The sequence below is a fragment of the Bufo gargarizans genome, unplaced genomic scaffold (genome assembly GCF_014858855.1).
Source record: "Bufo gargarizans isolate SCDJY-AF-19 unplaced genomic scaffold, ASM1485885v1 fragScaff_scaffold_703_pilon:::fragment_4:::debris, whole genome shotgun sequence".
NCBI classification, from domain to species: domain Eukaryota; kingdom Metazoa; phylum Chordata; class Amphibia; order Anura; family Bufonidae; genus Bufo; species Bufo gargarizans.
Window position 1 is genome coordinate 415,463 of NW_025334171.1, and position 27,960 is coordinate 443,422.

Consider the following 27,960-nt stretch of genomic DNA (forward strand, 5'->3'; position numbering starts at 1 on the left):
ACTGAACAACTAAACGCAATTGCAGCCAAAACTGACTGAACTTGCTTGCAAAATGGTGCGAGTTTAACTGAACGCACCCTGAACGCATCCGGACCAAATCTGTCACGCTCGTGTGAACTCAGCCTAATACTCTCACCTAAATATGTCTTATCCTTGAATCAGAGCCGGAGCTAGAACAGGAATTGTTTCCCTGGACAATAAACCTTTGTGATGCTCTTAATGGTCTGACACAAAAAAAAAAAAAAACTTAACCAGTTTTTTACTCGGTGTAGTAGCTTCTTTCACGGTGTCTGCCTTTGTTAAGGCTGCCATTGAATTCATGATACTCCCACCCAGATCAATTAGCACAACCACAAAACAAAGTGTATGGCTGTGAGAAGAGCAGATGATGCCAAGAGAAGCTCGTTGAAAATTCAGTTTGTACATCACGAGAAAATGGGGGAATAAAAACCTTTCATTAATTCATTTAACATGGAGCGTGAAGCATCAGTGTCGAAAGAGCCAGCGTGGTATACTTCATCGTCCCTGTATGGAAAGTAGTTTTATGTCTCATGTCACTCATATTGTCTGGGAAGTATTTATGGATTTTTCTCCTTTTTATATTAAATCTGATTAAAAAAATTTATTGCTGCAACTACCATGTGGTGACGGTAGAGGGACAAAGTCCTCAAAAAGCTGTTAATTGATGTTTTAACATTATTTGCAGTTTTTCTAGCTTAAAAAATACATTTGACTTAAATATTGGCTTCCTGCTAATCTGCGCTGCTGGAGATGGTCTCTGGACAGAGTCAGCCTCCTTCTCCCTCTGACAGCTGACAGTATAGTCTGTTCTTGCTCCCCCTGCAGAAGGAGCTTTCTCAGCTACACTGCCATGCTGCAGCAGACGGTTTGCACCTTCCCTGACAAGTCGAGCAGAAAACTATTTCTGTTAAGCCTCCTGCAGACGACCGTATCCATTTTGTGGTCCTCAAAATGCGTATCTGCAAAAAAAACGGATACCAGCCATGTGTATCCCTAAATTTTCTCGTCCCCCATAGTAGGAATGCCTATTCTTGTCATTGAAGACAGCATGTAGATGACATCTGTGTGCTGTCAGCATTTTTTGTGGCCCCATAGAAATGAATGGGTCCACTTCAACTCCGTAAAAAAATCTGACGCAGACCAAATCCGCAGTGCGGATCAGACGCACACCAAAAATACAGTCCTGTGCATGAGGCCTTAGCTGTGCAGCAGTGAACAGAGGATCTGTAGGGAGACCAGCCCGCTTACATGTCCACCAGCACTCAGCTCATCAGGTGGATGTGCACTTTCCTATAAACTGTGAACACCAGGGGGCTCCATACTTAGAAATTAAATAAGCACGCCAGCATTTTTTATATATAATGCAGTATTCTAACAGCTCAGTTACATTCATACAGTTTGAACCATTTCATTATGGGCACCAGGTTTAGGTGGTCCCAGTCTGACCAAAGCACGCTCTGCTGGGCCATCCGGGAGAAACCTGTCACAAGCAGGAGGAAAGGAAGACATCTGCATCACATAGGAATACACTAGGCTGTTCTGTGTGAGTTAGAGGACAACAGTGTGGTCACTGCTCCATCACTTGCTGCCCTTGCGGTGCTACACTGTTCCTGGAATTCCCATTCACTTTTATGGGAGCGGCGGAAACGGCATAGCGTATCTATAGTTCTGGCCATTACATGCAGACTGGAGGAGGTCTAGCAGGGGGTCAGCCAGGATGGGAATACCACTTTAAAGTGGTCCTCCGGTTCAAGAAAAATAAAAAATAACAAGAACTGAAGAATGAACAGAACACTTACATGGTGACCACCTTTTATGATTATTCTCGTGCCAAGCATAGCCTCATACAGTGCTTTGCCAAATATATAGTGAGGAGGCCGCAGCGCTCAATAGGCCTCTTCAAACAGCTTATTGGTAGGGGTGTCGGGAGTTGAACCCCCACTGTTAATATACATTGATGAACTATCCTGAGGATAGACCATAAATATCAAAATCCTGGGCAACCCCTTTAAGCAGCCATATGCATGCTGTGCAGTAGTAACACACTGGCCAATGAATGTATTCTTTTCCACCTATACATTCATGGGTACTATGGTGGGCAAAATCAGGATGCAAGGGCATGACAAGTGCAACGTGATGAACATCTAGACTATTACAAAAAAGAGAAGAGTTGTCCCTTCGAGGGAGAATGGTGCAACCGCACCTCTCACCAGGGTACTGCTAAGAAACGTAATATGTGAAAATTAAAGGGGCAGTAACGTTCTAAAATGTCTAACTTTTAATAGTACGAATAAAATATACATAAACCCCTTACAGACAAAAACAGACAGACACAAGCGGGACCCCACGTACACGTGGACCGCTGGGAGGCGGGTTGCGGTAGATGGGGCCCCTCGGGCCGACCCTTATTCAAATGGTGTGGACCCCAAGGGTCAGGGGAAATCACACCTAGTGGTGGGAATAAACATAAATGTCCTGTGTCCCAGGGTAAGGACACCAGGGCAATGCCTAATGTAGGTAAGAAGACAAGGGTAGATCTTACCAGTACCAAGTAGATAGGCACATTTATTCAACAAGCTCAGGAGGTCACCGGAAATGATGGTCCTTTCTCAGCGCCTAGGTGGGTGTCCTTCGGAACCAGGTCTTCGTGAGCAGGGTCATGCGTTGTGGAGTACCACAGGGAATTGGACTGTCCCTGTTGCACCCTACTTGACCTAATGTGACCCTGATGCCCTAACACGGGATCCGTGCCCCGCAAGGGGTGGTCCCGCCCGGAACCTCACCCTGGTCTAAGGTCCCTATAAGACCCTGCCGGGGTGATGGGGAGGACACCTGATACAGTGGAAAATGGAAAACCGTGGGTACCAAAAATTGGGTATGTTCACCTGTCCCTACGCGTTTCTTCGATAGAACATACTTAAGAATAATTATAATGAACCCCTTGAATTGTCAGGGGACGGGGGTTAGCACAAGTGGTGGTTGTCCTCAGTTGCACAGTATAAAGGTTATATTGCTGAGCATGATGAAAGGGGCAAACGTAGATTAGGCCACTCGTGGTACGTGGTGTGTTTACACTAGAGCTGACCTCAACTGCAGATAATCAATAAAATAATGTTAGGCAGTTGGGACGAAAGCGCAGACTAGCTCTAACCACTAAATGGTGTGCGGTGCGGTAACTGTGTACCTAGAGTGCGTATGGCAAAAATCCAGGTGTACATACAGCCTGGGATGCGTATGGCAACCTTCTGGCTGGACCAGCGTCAGACAGTTTATGTGAGGCCGGGTCTGTGGCGTCTGATCTAGAGCTATGTATATGCATGAGAACAATACTGACATTTAGCAAATTTAATTTGATGATTCTAATATTTGTATCCACTGAAATACAATATATTATCTTTCAGTAGCATTTGAGTATCTCAAGCCCTGCAAGTATATCCAGTTATTTTTTATAGTGCAGGGGCAGATGGTATTTTAGGGGAGGCAGATGGTAAATTAGTTAAATAAATGCAGAACAGGAATGAGGAATGACCCCAAACTCCCAAGAGTCCTAGGACGTATTTCCTCGTCACAACAAAGGATGGAGCATATTGCAAGTGAGAGGTCATTCACTCCTAAACATTACATATACTTTGGCTAATGACCAGAACTAGGACGAGACTATTAAAATGTATCCAGAGATGTCAGCTAGTTAGTGAGATACACCACAGTGCAGCCCATTAGATCAATACGCTCCAGCAGCTATGAGATCAATAGGCTTTAAGGTCGGTATATGTAACGTCCTACCGATGCCTCATCTGGTGTGAAAGCTTAACATCGCTCTACAGGTCTGTCAGTGGATTTACTGTAGACCAGTCATTTGTGCAGGAACCTCATCCCTTGGCCACAGTGGACGGCGCTTACCAAGAACGTCTCCTCTCTCTATGGAGGCCTCGCCTGCCCTACATTACCTATTGATTTAAATGGGCTCCATGTAATGTGTATTTTTGTCTCCGTTTTCCATGTCGCTATATTTAAAGTTCTGTTTTTGCACAGACCACTAGGCCTAATAATATGTCCCTACTGCCCGTTCTTTACAAGTAACTTTTCAGAAGTGATTTCATTATCATCACAGGCAGGATTACACTGACAAATATCACCTCTATAGAAATAACAGTGGATCTACCATTCACAATAGCTGATATCACAGCTTGTCTACTCCCTCCTGACCTCTGCGCAGGTCTCAGACCATGCCTAGAAGACTCTCTCATAGAAGTCAGTGACGTGCCCTCTGTGTCTCTCAAAGAACACAAAGTCTTGACATATTTTAGTTCTAGCGACCAGTGAGAAAACTGCAGAATTTTTGGATATTTTTTTAAAATATAGTGACTTGGAAATAAAAATAAAATAAATAAAAATCACCAAAAATTCTACAAAATAAATAAATAAATAAATAAATAAATGTTTAACATAAAAACAAATTTCATTTTCATTTCATTTTCAATTCTCTGATGAGACATTTCCTGTAAGGCATTAGCGTTGGTCGTTATGTCACACAACATAGCCTGATGTATTCTGATGCACTTTCCAGATCTCCTAACGATCCTGACGATGATGTGGTGGAGAACAGTAACATTGTAATATTCCATGACAACTTATAAACCATTATAATTGTGCATAATTGGCCAGGAAAAGCTGGATGCTGGGAGATGCGCCTAAGGCTGTAAGCGCTGCACAGGCTCCGGTATAACTTGTGTGAATTATGCATGAGCCCTCGTCACCCGCTCTTCGCATTGTGCTGTGTCACCGGCTGCCTGAAATGTCCCCCTGCAGTAGACATGCCATTTACATACCTAATGCCTTGTGTTCTTACTGCGCAGAGCCATAGAGTGTTTTACATGGCAGATGCCACCAGCACCTTTGTTCATTCGCAGATTATTTTGCCCTGTTTTGTTCATAGACATTTTACCCTGTGAAGTCTTTGCTTCTTTCCTACCTATACACAGAGGGCTCAATATAAAGTGGCGTCGCGTATACACAGCAAAATACCTCCAAAAAATACCACACCACACAAATTGTACCAACAAAGGAGAGGGGAGAAACCCATACCCACACCGAAACGGAGAGCTACAAAGAGCAATGATTACACAGAAGAACCAATTAACATATTACCCAAAAGGGGATAAGCATTGGGATACAGTGGGTACATAGGTGGTCCGTGTATTTGGGGTCTGTGTACACATTGTATCCTAATGCTTCTTGGTTCTTATGTGTAATCATTGTTCTTTACGGACACAATGTAGCTCTCTGTTTTGGGTTTCTCACCTCTCTTTTAATTATTTTTTGTCATTTTTAATTCATATGGGTTTTTTATTTTGGTACAGTTTGTGCGGTGTATTGTTTGGAGGGATTTGCTTCTTTCTTGGTCTGAATAAGAGATTTACGGTAAAAAAAAAATTTTTTTTACCCTTTGACGACTGTCTGTCCCATTTGCGATATTTCATTCACATGTTTCACCGTCTGGCGTTCAGTGATCGTATAAATGACATATATGGAAACATAAATTGCACAGATCCAGGCATTTTATATTGTGCCGAGTGATTTGTTAGCAAATTACAACTTCGCTGCCTGCTTCCCAGCTGTCGGATGCACACGATAGATAACAGATCGGACAGCTCTCCTCATTTTCATCAGCTTCTTATAATAAATGAACTCGCACATAATCTAAAGCTGGGCATACATGTTAAATTTAAGTTGGCCGGACCCACCAATTTTGGCAGGTTCACCTGACCGTCAAATGTATATGGGGTCTCCCGATCGGGCACGTTGGATTTCAGCTGCCTGGTACTAGAGGTGTCTGGCAGCAGCTTTCTTCCCTCTGCCAGGGAAGGGTCACATGCTGCTGCAGTGGTGTGTAAAAAAAGGTGGGCACATATGAACATAGGACCAACACAGATGCCTTCAGCTGCCAAGTGCACATGTAACAGGTCAGCCAGTGTCATAGGGACAAATCTGCTGACAGATGCCCTTTAAAGTAGCAACCCAATGGGACTTGTGGGCAGCAACCCCGATTTTCCTATGCACCAGTTTTGATAAATGCCCCAGAAAGTCTGTCCTGCCATTTCCCAATCTAGGTCTTTTACCTGGTCAGCATACGAACCATCTGCACCAATACAGAAGGCGATCACACTGGCTTAATAAAGAGAGTGGAGATGAGAGGTAGTCACCACTGGTGGTAGGCTTTGTTCCTAAGCAGGTACCCAAATTCATTCAAGTGCCACACAGGAAGTTTCCCCTTGGTAAACAGTATTCATTAAGGTCAGCCATGATGAGTCTGAAAACTCCCTTATGATCTTTATGGTGGAAAAATCTCGTGTTTGTTAGAGTTTCCCTTTAGGTTCATCTTGATGACAAGCTGTGTGTCTCTATGCTATATGATAATTGTGTTCAATTATTTTTTGCAGTCATCTAAACCTAAAGTAAGCATTCCTCTCTCTGCCATTATCGAGGTCCGCACCACAATGCCATTGGAGATGCCTGACAAGGACAACACGTTTGTACTTAAGGTAGAACTTTTCTTGCATATAGGTTTAGAAATACTCCTTTTACCAAACTGTATAATTGTGACCGCTCTATGCTGCCAAAGAGCCCGAGAAGCAGAATTAAAGGGGTTGTCCAGCTTTTTAACATTTTTCTCTTTCTACCTGTGGAGGGAAGCATACTTACCTGCTCCCCTTCGCTTGGTTCTGGTTCCTTCAGTCCACCACTGCATGGTGCGATACCTGCTCGTAAACTTGGGGAACACGTCACCACAGTAATGGCACACGTGATCCCCCTCCGTGCCAGAAGTTTACAAGTGGGGACTGCAGGAACTGGAACGGAGTGGTGAGGTCCAGTAAGAAGGGGAAGTGGTAAAGCTGGACGACCCCTTCAAAGGTGGACCACATTCATCATCCAGCCTGTCATTGTGATAAATCTGGTGGATTCTACACTGCCGAACTCTTAGACGGGATTAGTAAATCTGCCCCAGTGTCTCCTAATCGTGGCATTACTGTGACTTATGCTGCCATTACATTTTTCTCCTGTTGCTGTAAACTCACAAAAATTCTAACATGTCCGCTACTCTGTTCTCTACGGTAAAACACATTTTTCCAGGTGGCATGCAGCGAAAAAGTGAAATAGTCTTTTGGACTTGACGCGACAGTAACTTGACGGCGACACCTTTTTACTATGGCGCATAAAGCTGGCCATACACATTATACTTTTGTTCACCGAACCCTCCAAGAACGGCAGGTTCAGCAGAGACACTGATGTATGTGGGGAGCTCCCGCACACTGATGAGGGAGACGGGAGTCATAGCTCGCGGGTGAAAAAAAGTTCGGCCGACTGCTATTGAATGTGTATGCCCTGCTTTTGCCTAGACTTAGGCCTCTTTCACACGGGTGAGATTTCCGCACGGGTGCAATGCGTGAGGTGAACGCATTGCACCCGCACTGAATCCGGACCCATTCATTTCTATGGGGCTGTGCACATAAGCGGTGATTTTCATGCATCACTTGTGCGTTGCGTGAATATCGCAGCATGCTCTACTTTGTGCGTTTTTCATGTAACGCAGGCCCCATAGAAGTGAATGGGGCTTCGTGAAAATCGCAAGCATCCGCAAGCAAGTGCGGATGCGGTGCGATTTTCACGCACGGTTGCTAGAGATGGGGACTTGATCATTATTATAACCATGTTATAAGGGAAAATAATAGCATTCTTAATACAGAATGCATAATACAATAGGGCTTGTTCGCGCTGCCCGGCTTCTCTTCTGTCTTTGCTGTGCAGTAGGAAAAGGACTTGTGGTGACGTCACTGCGCTTTTTGCTCCGGCCAAAAATCGTGAACACTTGCCGCAAGGCCGTATCCGGAATTAATGCCCATTGAAAGGCATTAATCCGGATCCGGCCTTAAGCTAAACGTCGTTTCGTGCATTACCGGATCCGACGTTTAGCTTTTTCTGAATAGTTACCATGGCTGCCAGGACGCTAAAGTCCTGTTTGCCATGGTAAAGTGTAGTGGGGAGCGGGGGAGTAGTATACTTACCGTCCCTGCGGCTCCCGGGGCGCTTCAGAGTGACGTCAGGGCGCCCCACGCGCATGGATGACGTGATCGCATGGACACATCATCCATGCGCATGGGGCAATCTGACTGCTCCCCCGCTCCCCGCTCCCCACTACTACTATGGCAACTATGGAAGCCCTTAGCCTCTTATCTGGGCCAAAAATATGACGCCCGTGTGAAAGAGGACTAAGGCTGGTTTCACACGGGCGCTGCGGATTGGGGCCGGATGCGTTCAGTGAAACTCGCACTATTTTGCAAGCAAGTTCAGTCAGTTTTGTCTGCGATTGCGTTTAGTTGTTCAGTTTTTTTCCGCGCGGGTGCAATGCGTTTTGATGCGTTTTTCACGCGCGTGATAAAAAATAGAATGTTTACAAACAACATCTCTTAGCAACCATCAGTGAAAAACGCATCGCACTCGCACTTGCTTGTGGATGCAATGAGTTTTTCACGCAGCCCCATTCACTTCTATGGGGCCAGGGCTGCGTGAAAAAACGCAGAATATAGAACATGCTGCGATTTTCACGCAACGCAGAAGTGATACGTAAAAAACAACGCTCATGCACACAGACCCATTGAAATGAACCGGTCAGGATTCAGTGCGGGTGCTATGCTTTCACGTCACGCATTGCACACGCGTGGAAAACTCGCTCGTGTGAAAGGGACCTAAGGCCCCTTTCACATGGGCAAGTATTCCGCGTGGATGCGATGCGTGAGTTGAACGCATTGCACCCGCACTGAATACCGACCCATTCATTTCTATGGGGCTGTTCACATGAGCGGTGATTTTCACGCATCACTTATGCGTTGCTTGAAAATTGCAGCATGCTCTATTTTGTGCGTTTTTCACGTAACGCAGGCCCCATAGAAATGGTTGCGTGAAAATCGCAAGCATCCGCTAGCAAGTGCGGATGCGGTACGATTTTCACGGACGGTTGCTAGGAGACGATCGGGATGGCGACCCGATCATTATTATTTTCCCTTATAACATGGTTATAAGGGAAAATAATAGCATTCTGAATATAGAATGCATAGTAAAATAGCGCTGGAGGGGTTAAAAAAAAAAAATAAATTTAACTCACCTTAGTCCACTTGATCGCGCTGCCCGGCATCTCGTATGTCTCCTTTGCTGAACAGGACCTGTGGTAACGTCACTCCGGTCATCACATGTTCCATCACATGATCTTTTACCATGGTGATGGATCATGTGATGAACGGAGTGACGTCACCACAGGTCCTATTCCTGAAATGAATGCTCACCACAGGTCCTTTTCAGCAAAGGAGACAGAAGAGATGCCGGCTACGCGATCAAGTGGACTAAGGTGAGTTAAAAAAAAATCTAACCCCTCCAGCGCTATTGTACTATGCATTCTGTATTCAGAATGCTATTATTTTCCCTTATAACCATGTTATAAGGGAAAATAATACAATCTACAGAACACCGATCCCAGACCCGAACTTCTGTGAAGAAGTTCGGGTTTGGGTACCAAACATGCGCGATTTTTCTCACGTGAGTGCAAAACGCATTACAATGTTTTGCACTCGCTCGGAAAAATCGCGGGTGTTCCCGCAAAGGCACCCGCACATTTTCCCGCAACACCCGTCTGAAAGAGGCCTAAAGGTCTGGGAGGACTGACAGGACACAAGCAATGAAGAAGGCATACCGTTTTCTTTTCTAATATTATACAGCCAGTTTAAAGAAACTCTAAACATAGAAACTGCACAAAAATACCTTTATTTTCATTTATTTTATTTTGCCTTGTAGTAGTAAAGGCATAAAAAAAAGAGAAATATATTTTTAAAAAATCCTCTTTATGTGTGCTTTAAGTTCATGTATGTTCTTCTCACTGTGTCCGACTGGAGCAGGAGCCTCCACCATCTACTGTGTCTGCAGTAGGACAAAAATATTAAGCTCGACCCCTAGAATAAGCCACACCCCTCAACCATTCTGCAGCTGAATGTAGAACAGATCAGTAAGAAAATAACCCCTGTGTTCAGGGGCGTAGCTACAGCCATAGCACTTGTGTAAAATAACAATATGGCGGCTTTTTGCTGTAATGTGGGTTTTCTGATATATTGTGCTATTATTATACCTTTAATTACTACTACCTATAGGGGCCCCATCTTTTCTTGCCATGGGACCCTATGAGTTATGCCCCTGCCTGTGCCATCTGCAGGCTGTTTCAGGAACGTATAAAAAAATCTGCATCCTAAGGGCCCCAATTCACATTAGTGTATTGTTGGCCGAACCCACCAAGAAGGTGTGGGGAGCTCCCTGTGTTGGGGCAGAGAAGGATTGGGTGAAAAGAATGTTTTTGCCAGATCTTTTTGTCCTCTTGTGAGTTAGGCCAAGAGTATGACAGTTGGCTCCGGATTTCACAAGAGTGTGACAAATTGGCTCCGGATGCGTTCAGGGTGCGTTCAGTGAAACTCGCACTATTTTGCAAGCAAGTTCAGTCAGTTATGTCTGCTATTGCGTTCAGTTGTTCCGTTTTTTCCGCGATGGCGCAATGCGTTTACAAACAATATCGCTTAGCAACCATCAGTGAAAAAAGCATTGCATCCGCACTTGATTGCAGATGCCATGCGTATTTCACTGAAGCCCCGTTGACTTCTATGGGGCCAGGGCTGCGTGAAAAATATAAAACATTCTGCGTTTTTCACGCAACGCAGAACAGATCCTTGAAATTAATGGGTCAGGATTCAGTGCAGATGCTATGCGTTCACATCACGCATTGCACCCAGGCGGAAAACTTTCTCGTGTGAAAGGGGCCTTAGGCGTCGCGTGTGAGGGCCGGACAAGATGCAGGTGCGATGTGGGAAAATGCTAAATTTTTCGGCACGAGTGCAAAGCGTTTTAATGCGTTTTGCATACGTGTGAGAAAAATTGTCATGTTGGTACCCAGACTCGAACCTGGACTTCTTCACAGAAGTTGGGGTTTGGGTTAGGTGTTGTGTAGATTTTATTATTTTCCCTTATAACATGGTTATAAGGGAAAATAAGTAAGTTAGGGATGAAGGGGTTAAAAACATTTTTTTTACTCACCTCATCCACTTGTTTGCGCAGGCCAGCTTGTCTTCTTTCTTCTTCTTTGAGGTCACTGCGCTCATCACATGGTCCGTCACATGGTCGATCACATGGCCCATCACCATGATGATGGACCATGTGATGAGCGCAGTGACGTCACCAAAGGTCCTTTTCCTCCCAGGTCCTCAAAGAAGAAGAAAGAAGACGAGCCGGGCTGCGCGAACAAGTTGATGAGGTGAGTTTAATTATTTTTTAACCCCTCCATCCCTAATTTACTTAGCATTCTGTATTAAGAATGCTATTATTTTCCCTTATGAGCATGTTATAAGGGAAAGTAATAAAGATTGGGTCCCCATCCCGATCGTCTCCTAGCAACCATGCATGAAAATCGCACCACATCTGCACTTGCTTGCGATTTTCACACAGCCCCTTTCACTTCTATGGGGCCTGCGTTGCTTGAAAAACACACAATATAGAGCTTGCTGCGATTTTCACGCAATGTTCAAGTGATGCGTGAAAATCACTGCTCATGTGCACAGCCCCAATTGGAGTGAATGGGTCCGGATTCAGTGCGGGTGCAATGCGTTCACCTCACGCATTGCACCCGCGCGGAATTCTCGCCCATGTGAAAGGGGCCTTAAGGTACTGCCAGAGGTGTCTGGTGGTGGCTTTATCCCCTCCCTCTATTGAATACATATACACATTCGCCGACAGCTATTGAATGTGTTTGGTAGCCTTTACAAACAGTGGAGCAAAATTTTCTTCAATTTCTAAGTTTAGTTTTCCTTAAATAAATAGGACTAAAAAAGAGATGAAAGTACTAAAGACAAATGTGTCCACTGATACAGAAAACTGATCATTACGAGTTATCAATTACTTCAGGGTACTCTCACACTAGCAGCGCTGGATTCCGGCAGGAAGTTCCGTCGCCGGAACCGCCTGCCGGATCCAGAAATCTGTGTGCAAACGGATACCATTTGTAGACGGATCCGGATACGGATCCGTCTCACAAATGTATTGCAATACCGGATCCGTCTCTCCGGTTGTCATCCGGAAAAACGGATCCGGTATTTATATTTTTCACATTTGTAAAGGTCTGTGTATGCGCAGACCGCAAAACTGGATCTGTTTTTCCGGAATACTTTGGTCCGGATCCGGCATTAATGCATTTCAATGTAGTTCACTTCAAGGCTTCCGGAATTTTAGACGGAGAAAATACCGCAGCATGCTGCGGTATTTTCTCCGTACAAAAACTGTATAGTAACTGAACTGAAGACATCTTGATGCATCCTGAACGGATTGCTCTCCATTTAGAATGCATGGGGATAAAACTTTTTTCTGGTATTGAGCCACTAGGACGGAACGCAATAACAGAAAAGAAAAACGCTAGTGTGAAAGTACTCTTAGGCTTCTTGCACATGAATGTATGGCTTTTTTAGTATTTTGCGGTCCGCAAAAATCAAATCGGCAAAAAATACAGATGACATCCGTGTGCATTCTGTTTCTTGCGAAAACGGAACAGCTGGCCCCTGATAGAACAGTACTATCCTTGTCCGTTATGCGGACAATAATAGGACATGTTCTATCTTTTAACGGAACGGAAAAACGGAAATGGAAGGCATATGGAGTTCCAATGAAATGAATGGTTCCGTATACGGTCCATATACGAAACGCAAAAAACGGAACGTAAACGGAAATTTTTTTTCATGTGCAAGAGTCCTTAGAATGTATTTTTTTAGAAGACTTGGGGCGCCCTTGGGGATTGAGGGACATGGCATAGCAGCCATCCTGTAGACTGCCAGGAATTCCTTTGGAGAGCTTGTCTATGGTTTTACTGGCATTTCCTGATGTATGAACGGGACCAAGCAGATCTCTGAAGGTGAACTAGGGATAAGGGAAACCACAGAAACCTTCATGAGAAGATAGACATTCAGAAGGAATTCAGCTTTTAAATAAGAAGACTGAAGTATATTTGCTGGGACACTGATTATATAAGAAGTATTATTGAATTACAATGGCAACAATAAGTAAGTGAACCCTTTGCACTTACCTGGATTTCTGCAATGATTACTAATAAGATGTGGGCTGATCGTTTTCTAAGTCACAATTATCTTAAAACAAAAACAGCATGTGTCCCAGAGGCAAAGATGGGTGTTGCTTCACCAACCTGGGAAAACTGCATCTAAAAGTGGTGAAACAATTTCATAAAAATGTTCCTCAATGTCAAACTTTTAAGACTTTGACTGTCCCACCATCTACAGTACATGATATCAAAAGAGAATGAACAGACAATCTGGATAAATCCATGTGCACAAGGGACGAGGCTAAGGGACAACACTGGATGCCCTCAGACGGCCCTGCATTGAGAGAACAAGGCTATACGAGTATATATATATATATATATATATATATATATATATATATATATATAGATCTATACCGGTGTATTACTGTAGTGCAGCGGCGGCATGAAGCGCACGGCGTCATAGCAACCAATGACGCCGTGCGCTCCTGCTGTCAGCAGGAATCCAGGCCGGCATACCACGGACCGCTCACGGCCGCGGAACACAGCCGTGTGCATTCGGCCTTCACCTGTCCGTTAGTGTTTTGCGGATCCGCAAAACACGGACACCTGCAATGTGCGATCCGCAATTTGCGGACCGCACATCACAGACACTATAATAGAAAATGCCTTTTCTGGTCCGCAATTGCTGACAAAAATAGGACATGTTCTATTTATTTCAGGAATGGGATTGCGAATCCCGAAAAACGGATGCGGATCCCGAAAATGCGGATTCACATCCGTTCCAGCCCCATTGAAAATGAATGAGTCCGCAAATTGCAGAACGAATGCGGACCCAGATTACGGACGTGTGAATGGACCCTTACATGGATTTCATTGCTCAAATTATAGAGCATGTCCTATTCTTGTCCGTTTTGACAAGAATAGTAATTTCTATAAGGAAATGCACACGGACAGTGTCCGTATTTTGTGAATGTATGTATATCTGTAAGGCTACATGCACACGACCGTTCAGTTTTTTGCTGTCCTCAAATCGCGTATCCGCAAAACAAGGATGACGTCCGTGCGCGTTCCGTAATTTGCGGAACACACGGACGGACAGCCTTTAATATAACTGCCTATTCTTGTCCGCAACTCGCGGACAAGAATAGGACATGTTATATATTTTTTTGCGGGGCCACGGAACGGAGCAACGGATTCGGACAGTGCTGTCCGCATCTTTTGCTGCCCTATTGAAGTGAATGGGTCCGCACCAGAGCCGCAAAAACTGCGGCACGGATGCGGACCAAAACAACGGCCGTGTGCATGAGGCCCAAGTGTGATTTACTACAGAAGGATCACTTTGCATGGGTATTATGTGGTTCCATGAAGTACATTTGGATTTGCACTGCTTATATTATGCTTTTATTTCATTTACAAAGGTAAAACATTCTGTATTTTTTTGCTCCTCAGGTAGAAAACAGCGCAGAGTACATTTTAGAAACAATTGATTCTCTTCAGAAACATTCTTGGGTGGCTGACATACACGACTGTATAGATCCCGGGTGAGTGCCATCTAAATATATTTACCCTTGACATTAAAGGTGTTGTCTCACTTCAGCAAATGGCATTTACCATGTAGACAAAGATAAAACAAGCCACTTACTAATGTACTGTGATTGTCCATATTGCCTCCTTTGCTGGCTGGATTCATTTTTCCATCTCATTTATGCACTTCTCGTTTCCATGGTTACAACCACCCTGTAATCCAGCAGCGGCAGAAAAAGCACCGGCCTCTCTGGTGGCTGGGACCATGGGAGCGCACATATGATAGTGCTTTTTCCTATATTGCGCAAGCACGACCACCACTGCCTGTTTGCAGGGTGGTCATAACTATGGAAACGAGCCACATATAATGTGATGGAAAAATGAATCCAGCTAGAAAAGGAGGCAATATGGTCCATCACAATACATTAGTAAGTGGCTTGTATTAACTTTCTCTACATGATAAATGCCTTTTGCCGAAGTGAGACAACCCCTTTAAAGGAAATTTCCCATCTCAACCTATATAACTTATTGTTAGGATATGCCACAAATGTCCTGCGCTTGCTCTTTATTCACTGCTATGGGACTTCTGAAGATACCACACCTGCATGGATGCTCTCCTTTACTTCGAGGGCCCCAATCTCTACATGGGATCTGGTCTCAGAGGTGGGACCTGCACCTATTTGACATTTATGGCATATCCTAGTGATGTGCCACAAATGTTTAGATGGGAAACGCCCTTTAAGTAGGTTAGGGCTAACAGGTTATGCAGAAATGTCTTTATTTGTTTTCCCATCATAAGCATTTATGACATATCCACAGGATAGGTGCCAGTCCGTGTGCCCCTACACATAGGATAGTTGCCTGCTTGCAGCTGAAAATGATCATAGGCATCTGTATTAGGTCTGATACACATGGCCGTTGCCTCGCCATGGCCGTATTGCGGCCACCAAACAGCGGGTCCGCAATATGCTGGCAACGGCCTTGTGCTCCCCCATCACGGATGCAGACCCATTCACATAAATGGGTGCGCAATTCGGATCTGCGGTGCGGAATGGAGGCACGGAACCCCACGGAAGCACTACATGTTCTATTTTTTTTTTTGCGGTGCGGACAGATCAAGGACCCATTCTAGTTAAATGGGTCTCGATCTGTCCCTGCCGCAACAAGGATGTTGACCGTGCATTGGGGACTGCAAATTGTGGTCCCCAATGCACGGTACAGCTGCACAAGGGCCGTGTGCATAAGGCCTTAACCTGTATGGAGGCAGGGACTGAAACCACTACAATCAGATAAAAGCAAACCTGTCATATCCATTGTGCTCCAAGGAACAGACACTATTATCAGTTAAAGCCCTTTTTACATGGGCCACTGGTCGGGTGAATATTCAGTCCTGATCTATTGCCCCTTGTAATCAGCCAACGCTCATTTATTATTGATTGCATCTTTTATGCAGACAATAAAGGCTTTTACCATGTGGACATATCTATAGCATGTGCCGTAAATGGCTTATACGGTAGGTGCGGATCTCACCTCTGGGAACTGTTCCTATCTCAAAAATAGAACCCCAGTGTCAATGAAGAGCACACTACCACGTGTGCAGTGTCCTCTCCATTCATTGATATGGGACTTCCAAAAATAACCAAGTGAGCACACTTTTGCTATCTTCAGAAGTCGCATAGCAGTAAATGGAGTGGACTCCGAGCATGTGCGGCTTTCTCCATTGACCCCTATGGGACGTCCAAAAACAGCTTAGACAGTGCCCTACTATCTTCGGAAGTCCTATGGCAGTGAATGGAGAAAGCCGCATATGCGCATCATGTTCTCCGTTCACAATGGAGTCCCGTTCTTGAGACAGGAGTGAGTCCCAAAGGTGGGACCTGCACTTATCAGCCACTTATGGCATATCCTATTGCTATGCCATAAATGTCCAAATGGGAATACCCCTTTAAAATCATTTGTCGACAGCACATCCCCTTGTGTAAACAGCGGATGTGCTGCCAACAATATGCAGTCTGTAAGGGAGCAATCATTCTAACGGTCATTTGTCCCCATACAGTAGGACGATTGCTGCAGGTCAATGTACTATACCAGGGATACCCAAACTGCGGCCCTCCAGCTGTTGCAAAACTACGACTCCCAGCATGCCTTGATATCTGTAGGTTGTCCAGGGATGATGGAAGTTGTAGTTTTGCAATAGCTAGAGGGCCGCAGGTTGGGCATCCCTGTACTATTCGAACTCCACTTAACACGCTATATGGTTGGTCAGCACTCATTTATGGACATACACATATCATGAAAATCACTGAAAGAGGATATTATGAGTAATAATAGGTGATAATAATGTATTATATATTGCCTCCTCTATAAAATTGTGGCTTCAATCAGTGAAAAAGATTAAAGGGAAGCTATCACGTTGAACATGGTGTTTGAGCTGCAAGCAGCATGTTATAGAGCAGGAGGAGCGGAGCAGATTGGCACATCATTCTATGGGAAAAGATTCACTATAACTTGTATTTCATTCTTTTATATTCCTGCTCATTCTGGGCTTTGATGTCCAGGAGGCGGTCCTATCAGTGATTGACAGCCTTCCCTCTAGGACTGTGTATACACTGATGTCACTGATAGGACCGCCTCCTCGACTTCAAGGCACAGAATGAGCAGGAATATTAATGAATGAGATATAGGTTATACTGGATCTTTTCCCATAAAATTATATACCAATCTGCTCAGCTCCTCCTGCTCTATCACAGGCTGTCTGCATATTATTTTGCATTTTCATGGTACTAGGTTCCCTTTAAAGGGGCTGTCTAGGTTTTTTCTTCTGAGGATAGACCTTCACCAGCTGATCAGTGGGGGTTTGACACTCTACCCCCCACCGATCAGTTGTTCTATGTAGCTCTGATGATGGGAACCATAAACATAGTAGTGGAAGGAGCTCACTACTACAGCGCAGCTCCCATTGACTTCAGTGTGGACTTCCGACTCTGTAGTGTTGTTGGTGCTATGTAGCTCCAGGGACGGAACAGTTGATTGGCGGAGGGGGCAAGGTATCAGACTCCCGCCGATCAGCTGGTGATGGTCTATCCTGGTGGATAGGCCACCACTTAAAAGGCCTGGACAACCTTACCCGTATACTAGTAAATCAGAAACATCAGCAGTTACACTTTGATAATTACATCTCTTTGTACAGATATTGGAATTTTATTTTTGTTGTAACATTTTTATGAAAGTGACAGCAGAAACTATGCAGCCATATTGGTTGTCATTTCTGAGTTAGTTTCCCAGAAGATGGTAAACTGTTACTTTGTTTGTAAAGAGCACGGTCAGTTATGATCTCTTTCCTTGCAGAGATAGCGGAGATGACATCGAACTTTCTTCTTGTGAGCAGGGCGCATGTCTGCCGAGTCGCGTCTCTTCATGTAGCTGTGAGTTTCTTGCTGAAGGTAAGGAGATTTGTTTGTGAACCTCCAGTCTTTACTTGTATAGTCAGTGACCCCTGTAGTGACGACCATAATACACAATGGGGTGAATTTATCACAGTGGTGTACCGTCAATGGAGGCACATCATGCAACTGCTGTGAGGTCCAGGGAGAGGCCAGCACTGGAGAACTTCTTCCTTCTCTTCTGTATCTTCAAGCAGTATCACTAGGGGGAGCTCCGTGCAAACAGATGATTGCTATGCACTGAGCTCCCCCTAGTGGTGGCTGCAGGCAGCCAGCTTTGAAATAGAAAGGGAGCAATCTATTCTGGGGTGAATACGTTGAGAAATATGGTGTTCAGGATGAGCGCCATATTTATGAAGCACCTGTCCACTTTACAAACAAAGAAGTTGGATAAAGTGGGTGAGGCATGATTATTTTTAAATTAAAATTTCTTTGACTTAATCAGAAATCTGGAGTGTTGCTCTTTGCATTCTGCGTTACCTGGGAGTGTTTGACGCATGCGTACTTGGAAACTTAATGAGTCAGGGGGCCGATATTAAGTTTTGCTATGGGGCCCTATGAGATCTGTGTATGCTCCTGCTAGCACAACTGGCTTCAAAAAGTCACAAAATAGGGATTTTGCACCTTTTTTTTTTTTTTTTTTGGCTTAGGCTACTTTCACACTCGCGTTTTGGGCGGCTCCGTTTGTATTATCTGTAACATAGCTAAGACGGATCCATCATGAACTCCATTGAAAGTCAATGGAGGACGGATCCGTTTTCTATTGTGGCAGATTGTGTTAGGTGATTTTCACGCATCACTTGTGCGTTGCGTGAAAATCGCAGCATAGAAGTGAATGGGGCTGCGTTAAAATCGCAAGCATCCGCAAGCAAGTGCGGATGCGATCATTATTATTTCCCCTTATAACATGGTTATAAGGGAAAATAATAGCATTCTGAATACAGAATGAATAGTACAATAGCGCGGGAGGGGTTAAAAAAAATAAAAAAATAATTTTACTTACCTTAATCCACTTTCTCACGCAGCCCGGCATCTCTTCTGTGCTGTGTACAGGAAAAGGACCTGTGGTGATGTCACTCCGGTCATCACATGATCCATCACATGATCTTTTACCATGGTGATGGATCATGTAATGGACCATGTGATGACCGGAGTGACATCACCACAGGTCCTTTTCCTGTACACAGCACAGAAGAGATGCCGGGCTGCGCGAGCAAGTGGATTAAGGTGAGTTAAATTATTATATATTTTTTTAACCCCTCCAGCACTATTATACTATGCATTCTATATTCAGAATGCTATTATTTTCCCTTATAACCATGTTATAAGGGAAAATAATACAATCTACAGAACACCGATCCCAAACATGCCGATTTTTCTCACGTGCGTGCAAAACGCACTGCAGTGTTTTGCACTCGCGGAAAAATCGCGCATGTTACCGCAACGCACCCACACCTTTTCCCGCAACGCCCGTGTGAAAGAGGCCTTAGGTTTACACATGCGACATTTGATGCAAAGTACGCTAACGCAGACTTCAGCAAAACCGACTTCAAATACTACCCTCATGAAACATTGTCCAATGCTGCAGGAAGTTAAGTGGGAACCTTTATAAACCTGACATGATAGTCATGGTATGTTCACACAACAGGTTTTTCTGTCCGGAAAATCTGCTATAGAATGCTGCATATTTTTAATTGTACATGTTACGGGTCTTCCGCGGATTTAGCTACTTTCAGTGAGGCAAATATGTGAGCAGCTACGAGTATACATGTCAAAGTTTTTTTTTCTTCTGCAAAGTGAATTTCAAATACACGTGTGAAAAAATCCACGGCATATGAGCAGCAGTGTGACTTTCTCAATGGGAGGCATATTGGGAGCATTTTCTGCTTTGGAGTCTTTACAGAAAAACTGAATTAGAAAAATACTGTTTAAGGCGTCATTCACAGGAACGTAGGTCGTCTCTACCTATGCTGCGGACCGCAAATAGCGGTCCACAATGCAAGGGCACCAGCTGTGTGAATGCCGTATTGCAGTGCGGACCTATTCAAGTCATCCACAATATGCGGCCAAAGATAGGACATGTCATATCTTTTGCAGTGCAGAAGCATGGACCCAAAAGCCCATGGAAGCGCTCCTATGAGCTTCCGATCCGTGCCTTTAGCACCGCTCCATATCTTGAAGATTGCGGACCCATTCGAGTCAATAGGTCCACATCTGTGATATGGAATTCACACGGCCCGTCGTTTGTGGTCTGCAATATGTGCGCAGACGGCTTACTGTGTTGTGAATGGGACCTAAAACAGGAGGTAGGGGAAGAAGAAGAGCTGCTGCAGGGGACATCACATAAGTAGGGAAGAATCACACAGGCGTATGTTAGGCACATCAGTGGCAGACATGCTATACACTCAGCTAAAGAATTATTAGGAACACCATACTAATACGGTGTTGGACCCCCTTTTGCCTTCAGAACTGCCTTAATTCTACGTGGCATTGATTCAACAAGGTGCTGATAGCATTCTTTAGAAACGTTGGCCCATATTGATAGGATAGCATCTTGCAGTTGATGGAGATTTAAGGGATGCACATCCAGGGCACGAAGCTCCTGTTCCATCACATCCCAAAGATGCTCTATTGGGTTGAGATCTGGTGACTGTGGGGGACATTTTAGGACAGTGAACTCATTGTCATGTTCAAGAAACCAATTTGAAATGATTCGAGCTTTGTGACATGGTGCATTATCCTGCTGGAAGTAGCCCATCAGAGGATGGGTACATGGTGGTCATGAAGGGATGGACATGGTCAGAAACAATGCTCAGGTAGTCTGTGGCATTTAAACGATGGCCAATTGGCACTAAAGGGCCTAAAGTGTGCCCAGGAAACATCCCCCACACCATTACACCACCACCACCAGCCTGCACAGTGGTAACAAGGCATGATGGATACATGTTCTCAATTCGGACTCTACCATTTGAATGTCTCAACAGAAATCGAGACTCATCAGACCAGGCAACATTTTTCCAGTCTTCAACAGTCTAATTTTGGTGAGCTCATGCAAATTGTAGCCTCTTTTTCCTATTTGTAGTGGAGATGAGTGGTCCCCGGTGGGGTCTTCTGCTGTTGTAGCCCACCTTTCTTTCCCATTCTGACATTCAGTTTGGAGTTCAGGAGATTGTCTTGACCAGGACCACAACCCTACATGCATTGAAGCAACTGCCATGTGATTGGTTGACTAGATAATCGCATTAATAATAAATAGAACAGGTGTTCCTAATAATTCTTTAGGTGAGTGTATACAGTACAGACCAAAAGTTTGGACACACCTTCTCATTCAAAGAGTTTTCTTTATTTTCATGACTACGAAGGCATCAAAACTATGAATTAACACATGTGGAATTATATACATAACAAAAAAGTGTGAAACAATTGAAAATATGTCATATTCTAGGTTCTTCAAAGTAGCCACCTTTTGCTTTGATTACTGCTTTGCACACTCTTGGCATTCTCTTGATGAGCTTCAAGAGGTAGTCACCTGAAATGGTCTTCCAACAGTCTTGAAGGAGTTCCCAGAGATGCTTAGCACTTGTTGGCCCTTTTTCCTTCACTCTGCCATCCAGCTCACCCCAAACCATCTCGATTGGGTTCAGGTCCGGTGACTGTGGAGGCCAGGTCATCTGGCGCAGCACTCCATCACTCCTTCATGGCCAAATAGCCATTACTTTTAAAGTTTTCCCAATTTTTCGGCCATCGTTACTTTTTTTTTTTTTAAAGTAATGATGGCCGCTCGTTTTTCTTTACTTAGCTGCTTTTTTCTTGCCATAATACAAATTCTAACAGTCTATTCAGTAGGACTATCAGCTGTGTATCCACCTGACTTCTCCACAACGCAACTGATGGTCTCAACCCCATTTATAAGGCAAGAAATCCCACTTATTAAACCTGACAGGGCACACCTGTGAAGTGAAAACCATTTCAGGTGACTACCTCTTGAAGCTCATCAAGAGAATGCCAAGAGTGTGCAAAGCAGTAATCAAAGCAAAAAGGGGCTACTTTGAAGAACCTAGAATATGACATATTTTCAGTTGTTTCACACTTTTTTGTTATGTATATAATTCCACATGTGTTAATTCATAGTTTTGATGCCTTCAGTGTGAATCTACAATTTTCATAGTCATGAAAATAAAGAAAACTCTTTGAATGAGAAGGTGTGTTCAAACTTTTGGTCTGTACTGTGTATATATATATATATATATATATATATATATATAGATTGGATCCTGCCTGGTATCTTGTCACGTACCTTGTCACCCATTCAATTGTATGGGCACAATGTAATACTACAATCCCCTGCAGGGGGTGCTGTATTGGGAAAGGTAAGGTCGCACACAGCATCCCCTGGTTACAACAGATTGAGAGTTTCATGCACTAGATCTGCTGCAACCAGGTGCTCTCCAGCAGGTCTACATTCAGAAAAGGATTTATACTGATAATCCATTTTAGGCCTCCTGCACACAACTGTTTTTTTCCCCATTCATGGGCCGTTTTTTGCGTTCCGTATACGGAACCATTTATTTCAATGGTTCCGTGAAAAAAACGGAATGTACTCTGTATGCATTTCCGTTCCTTTTAGGCCTAGTTCACACAAACGTTTTTTTTTGCGAGTGTACAGGCCGTTTTTTTGTGGTCCGTATACGGAACCATTCATTTCAATGGTTCCGCAAAAAAAAAAAACGGAATGTGTTCCGTATGCATTGCATTTCCGTATTTCCGTTTTTCCGTTCCGTCGAAAGATAGAGCTTGTCCTATATTTGGCTGTAAATCACGGGTTGTGGCTCCATTCAAGTCAATGGGTCTGCAAAAAAAACGGAACACATACGGAAATGCATCCGTATGTCTTCCGTTTCCGTTCCGTTTTTTCTGAACCATCTATTGAAAATGTTATGGCCAGCCCAATTTTTTCTATGTAATTACTGTATACTGTACATGACATACGGAAAAACGGAAACACAACGGAACACAAAAACAGAACAACGGATCCGTGAAAAACGGACCGCAAAACACTGAAAAAGCCATACGGTCGTGTGCAGGAGGCCTAAGGCTACACGGTATCCATTTTGCAGTCCACAAACCATGGATCCGCAAATTATAGATCCCGGCCATGGTAAAGCCCCATTTTTCTACTAGAACTGGCAATTCTTGTCCGCAAAATGGCAAAGAATAGGACATAGTTTATATTTTGCGCAATGGTCACATGAATGTGAACAGCACACGGATGACATCTGTGTGCTGTCTGCATTTTTGCGGACCCGTAGAAATGAATTGGTCCGCAAAAAAAGTGGATCGGACACAGACCAAAACTGCGGTCGTGTGCATGTAGCCTAAGCCAGGGATGCCTAACCTGCGTCCCTCCTGCTGTTGTAAAAATACAACTTCCACCATGGCCTGCTGTAGGCTGTAAGCTCTAGGCTGTCGTGGTATGCTGGGAGTTGTAGTTTTCCAACAGCTGGAGAGCCTCAGTTTGGGCATCCCTGGCCTAAGCCATGCAGTTTTTAGAATCATTTTGTGTAGTCCAGTTCTTGGATTAGCAAATTATATGTAAACCCAGAGCTCCGGTAACGCCAAATCCTCTGCTGTTCCTTTTCAGCAATGCTCTGCGCCCGCTTCTTCTCTCCTGTCATATTATCTGCTATTAGAGGTCCTCTTATAACATCGTACATAGCGCATGGAGCAAGCTGGCCTGTTGGTAGCTAGATTGTCATTTTGACTGCCATAGCTCTAATTAACTATGAACACTAATATTGAGATGTGTCTCGCTATTGGCCCTCGTGGCTGAAAGCAATAATGTTCCTCATTTCTGGCTGCCATTTAGACTGATTAATGATACGGCTCCATAAAACGAACATATGGATTACAGCGCGGGGCTCGTCTGTTACTACATCGTCTCTTATTCAGTGGGTTGAGGAAAACCTGTTGATTTGTTTTGCTTTTATATCATTAACATTCACTGCTTAATATTTCATTGCTGGGTTTATATGACTTTGTTCGGTTATGTATTATTTTTGTCGGTGTAAACGTGTGATGATGTTCATTTCAGTAAATGAGATATGTCCAATGTGGTGGGTATAATGCACTGAGGAATATCTTCTTGTGTCCATCTCAGGAGCTTACCGACCGCTGGAAATGTGTGGTCAGGATGTCTCTACAATATCTGCTTTTCCTTATCCTCCACCCGCGGCAACTCCTCAGGTCCGGAGCCGGGAGCATGCTTCAGTAGACCACCTCATACACGTCCCTCTAGAGACCTTCCTGCAGACCTTGGAGAGTCCTCCGTCTAACCAAGGAGCAGGTACACTAAGCAGCTAATTAAAAATCCATTCATCTCGGCAGTGGTCACCTGGATTGTTCTTTACTTAAAAAAAAAAAAAAAAAAAAGAATAATTGGAAAAGCAGCTTGGTGTTTGCAGCTGGTAATACAGATTAGCTGGCCATGGATGCAACAACAAAGATGAATGAACTGACTATAAAAAGATCATGAATTATTACTTTTATGGAACTTAGAAGATTCGTTCCAAATGGTGGAAATTTGTTCCACCGGCTAGTTTAAAGGGCATCTGTCGGCAGATTACTGGCTGACCTGTTACATGTGTGCTTGGCATCTGTGCTGGTCCCATGTTCATATGTGCCAGCATTGCTGAGAAAATTAAAGTTTTAATATATGCAAATAAGACTCTAGGAGCAACAGTGGCGTGGCCATTGCACCTAGGGGCTCTGCTGTCTCTGCAGCTACCGCACCCTCTGCACTTTGATTGACAGGGCCAGGCAGTGAAAACGTCATCACACCTGGCCCTGGCTTTTCAAAGTCAATCAAAGTGCAGAGGGCAGAACAGCAGAGCTTCTAGGTGCAACGATTGCGCCGCTGTTGCTCCTAGGGGCTTATTTGCATATATTAAAACTTGAATTTTTCTCAGCAATGCAGACACATATGAACATGGGACCAACACAGATGCCTTCAGCTGCCAAGCACACATGTAACAGGTCAGCCAGTGTCATAGGTACAAATCTGCTGACAGATGCCCTTTTAAGGCCTCTTTCACACGGGCGTCACATTTTGCCTCCTGAGGCGTCCCGGTGCAATGCGGCAAACCCGCGCGAGTAGGTACCCAATTGCAGTCAGTTTTGACTGCGATTGCGTTCCATTGTTCAGTTTTTATCGCACGGGTGCAATGTGTTTTGCACACGCGTGATAAAAAAAACTGAATGTGGTACTGTCACGGCCATGGTCATGGTCGTGACTCCTGAACCGCATGCGGTTGTCAGCGGTCTGGTCTGTTGTCAATCACAGGTGAGGGCTGTGGTATTTGCCCCACCTGTGGTTGCTGCTGGCAACAGTATGTATGTGGCAGCATAGCAGTCTGAGCTGTATCGTGGCAGCTTGCTATGTTGTGCATGCGGTTGCGTTTGGTATTGTGTGCACTTCCCCTTTAAGTGGTGTTTTCCCTTCCCTGGTGTTGGAAGGGTTAACTCCCTTTCTGTGTGTGTGACACACTGGGTGTGTCTGTGTGGGTGTGGCCTCTTAGGCCTATAAAGCCTCAGTGTTTGGCATGTGTCAGTGGGTTGCTTCAGCCATACTTAGCTGGAGCAGCCTCCTGTGTATATATTCTGCCAGTGGGGGCCACCCTTGTGGTCATAGGTTTATCTGTGAAGTTTATGTCTTGATGTTCAGTTGATGTTTTCCTTTGTCTCTGTTTATTGCAACTACGGATGTCCTGGTTACCTGTGTGTTATGTGTGCTGTGTCCTCTAGTTGTTCTGTGGACATTAGTAGTGCATGCATGGGTTCCAGTCAGCGTGGCTGTGACAGGTACGTGTGGAACTAGTAGTTCGCCTGTCATATCTGTATGTTGTATGTGTTTCCCCATTCCTTGTAGCTTGGCCAGTGAGACCCCTGTTCCTCCATGTCCAGAAGGAACAGGCCGTCTTACCTTGACTCCTAGTTCAGGGCCCGGACGGAGGGTGAGTTAGGGATCCGAGGTTCCTGAGCATGGGCCCTCCTACCTTCAAGGTCGGCCCATGCAGCTAGGAGTTAGGGTCAGGTTAGGGACGCTTTAGGAGGTAACCTGCTCCCTAATCCTGTCGTCCTGGCCGAGCAGCCTAACATCTTCTGGCATCGCACGGCTGAGGATTTTCCCCATCCTCAGCCGTGACAGTATGACCACAAGGGTGGCCCCCACTGGCAGATGATAAACACAGGAGGCTGCTCCAGCTAAGCATGGCTGAAGCAACCCACTGACACATGCCAAACACTGAGGCTTTATAGGCCTAAGAGGCCACACCCACACAGACACACCCAGTGTCTCACACACACAGAAAGGGAGTTAACCCTTCCAACACCAGGGAAGGGAAAACACCACTTAAAGGGGAAGTGCACACAATACCAAACGCAACCGCATGCACAACATAGCAAGCTGCCACGATACAGCTCAGACTGCTATGCTGCCACATACATACTGTTGCCAGCGGCAACCACAGGTGAGGCAAATACCACAGCCCTCACCTGTGATTGACAACAGACCAGACCGCTGACAACCGCATGCGGTTCAGGAGTCACGACCATGACCATGGCCGTGACAGTACCCAGACCCAAACTTCTTCACAGAAGTTCAGGTTTGGGTTCAAGGTTGTGTAGATTGTATTATTTTCCCTTATAATAATAGCATTCTGAATACAGAATGCATAGTACAATAGGGCTGGAGGGGTTAAAAATAATTTAACGTGCCTTAATCCACTTGTTCGCGCAGCCTGGCTTCTCTTCTGTCTTCTTCTTTGAGGAATAGGACCTTTGATGACGTCACTGCGCTCATCACATGGTCCATCACATGATCTTTTACCATGGTGATGGATCATGTGACGGACCATGTGATGAGAGCAGTGGCGTCACCACAGGTCCTTTTCCTGTGCACAGCAAAGATGAAGACAGAAGAGAAGCCATGCTGCGCGATCAAGTGGATTAAGGTTAGTTAAATTATTTATTTTTTATTTTTTTAACCCCTCCAGCCCTATTGTACTAAGCATTCTGTATGAAGAATACTATTATTTTCCCTTATAACCATGTTCTAAGGGAAAATATTAATGATCGGGTCCCCATCCCGATTGTCTCCTAGCAATCATGCGTGAAAATCTCACCGCATCCGCACTTGCTTGCGATTTTCACGCAGCCCCATTCACTTCTATGGGGCCTGCGATGCGTGGAAAACGCACAAAGAGGAGCATGCTGCGATTTTCACGCAATGCACAACTGATGCGTGAAAATCACTGCTCATCTGCACAGCCCCATAGAAAGGAATGGGTCTGGATTCAGTGCGGGTGCAATGCGTTCACCTTGCGCATTGCACCCGCGCGGAATTCTCGCCCGTGTGAAAGGGGCCTAAGGAGTTAGTACTAGCATGTAACCATGACTTTTTCTTAGTGTATTAAGTGCTTTGTAATGATAACTGTTTAACCAAATTTAGCATGCCACTGGAGAAGAGTCCCGAACTCTTCTCCCATTAAGTTCTATTTGCATTTACTGTTCTTTGCAAATTTGGGACCCTAAGGCCTCTTGCACGCGACTGTATTTTTTTTCCGTTTTCTTTTTCTGCGTTCTGTTTGCGTTCCGTATGTGGAACTATTCACTTCAATGGGTCCGCAAAAACAACGTAAGGTACTCCATATGCATTCAGTTTCCGTATTTCCGTTTAGTTCAAAGATAGAACATGTCCTATTATTGCCTGCAAATCACGTTCTGTGGCTCCATTCAAGTCAATGGTTCCGCAAAAAAAAAAACTGAATGCACACGGAATGCATC

At 44.6% G+C, this 27,960-nt stretch overlaps 1 protein-coding gene across 5 annotated transcripts in view; it reads left to right on the plus strand.

Moving 5' to 3' along the window:
* SH2B2 (SH2B adaptor protein 2) overlaps positions 1-27,960 on the plus strand; it is a 101,296-nt gene that overhangs the window by 61,052 nt on the left and 12,284 nt on the right. For 2 of the 5 annotated variants that reach the window (XM_044273512.1, XM_044273516.1), the window contains exons 3-8: positions 6,462-6,563; positions 11,309-11,362; positions 14,603-14,694; positions 18,026-18,120; positions 21,105-21,161; positions 24,278-24,463. In XM_044273512.1, coding sequence (XP_044129447.1) covers positions 6,462-6,563; positions 11,309-11,362; positions 14,603-14,694; positions 18,026-18,120; positions 21,105-21,161; positions 24,278-24,463 — 586 coding nt within the window. The remainder of the gene's footprint in view (positions 1-6,461; positions 6,564-11,308; positions 11,363-14,602; positions 14,695-18,025; positions 18,121-21,104; positions 21,162-24,277; positions 24,464-27,960) is intronic. The other 3 variants (XM_044273514.1, XM_044273513.1, XM_044273515.1) reach the window with 3 other exon arrangements.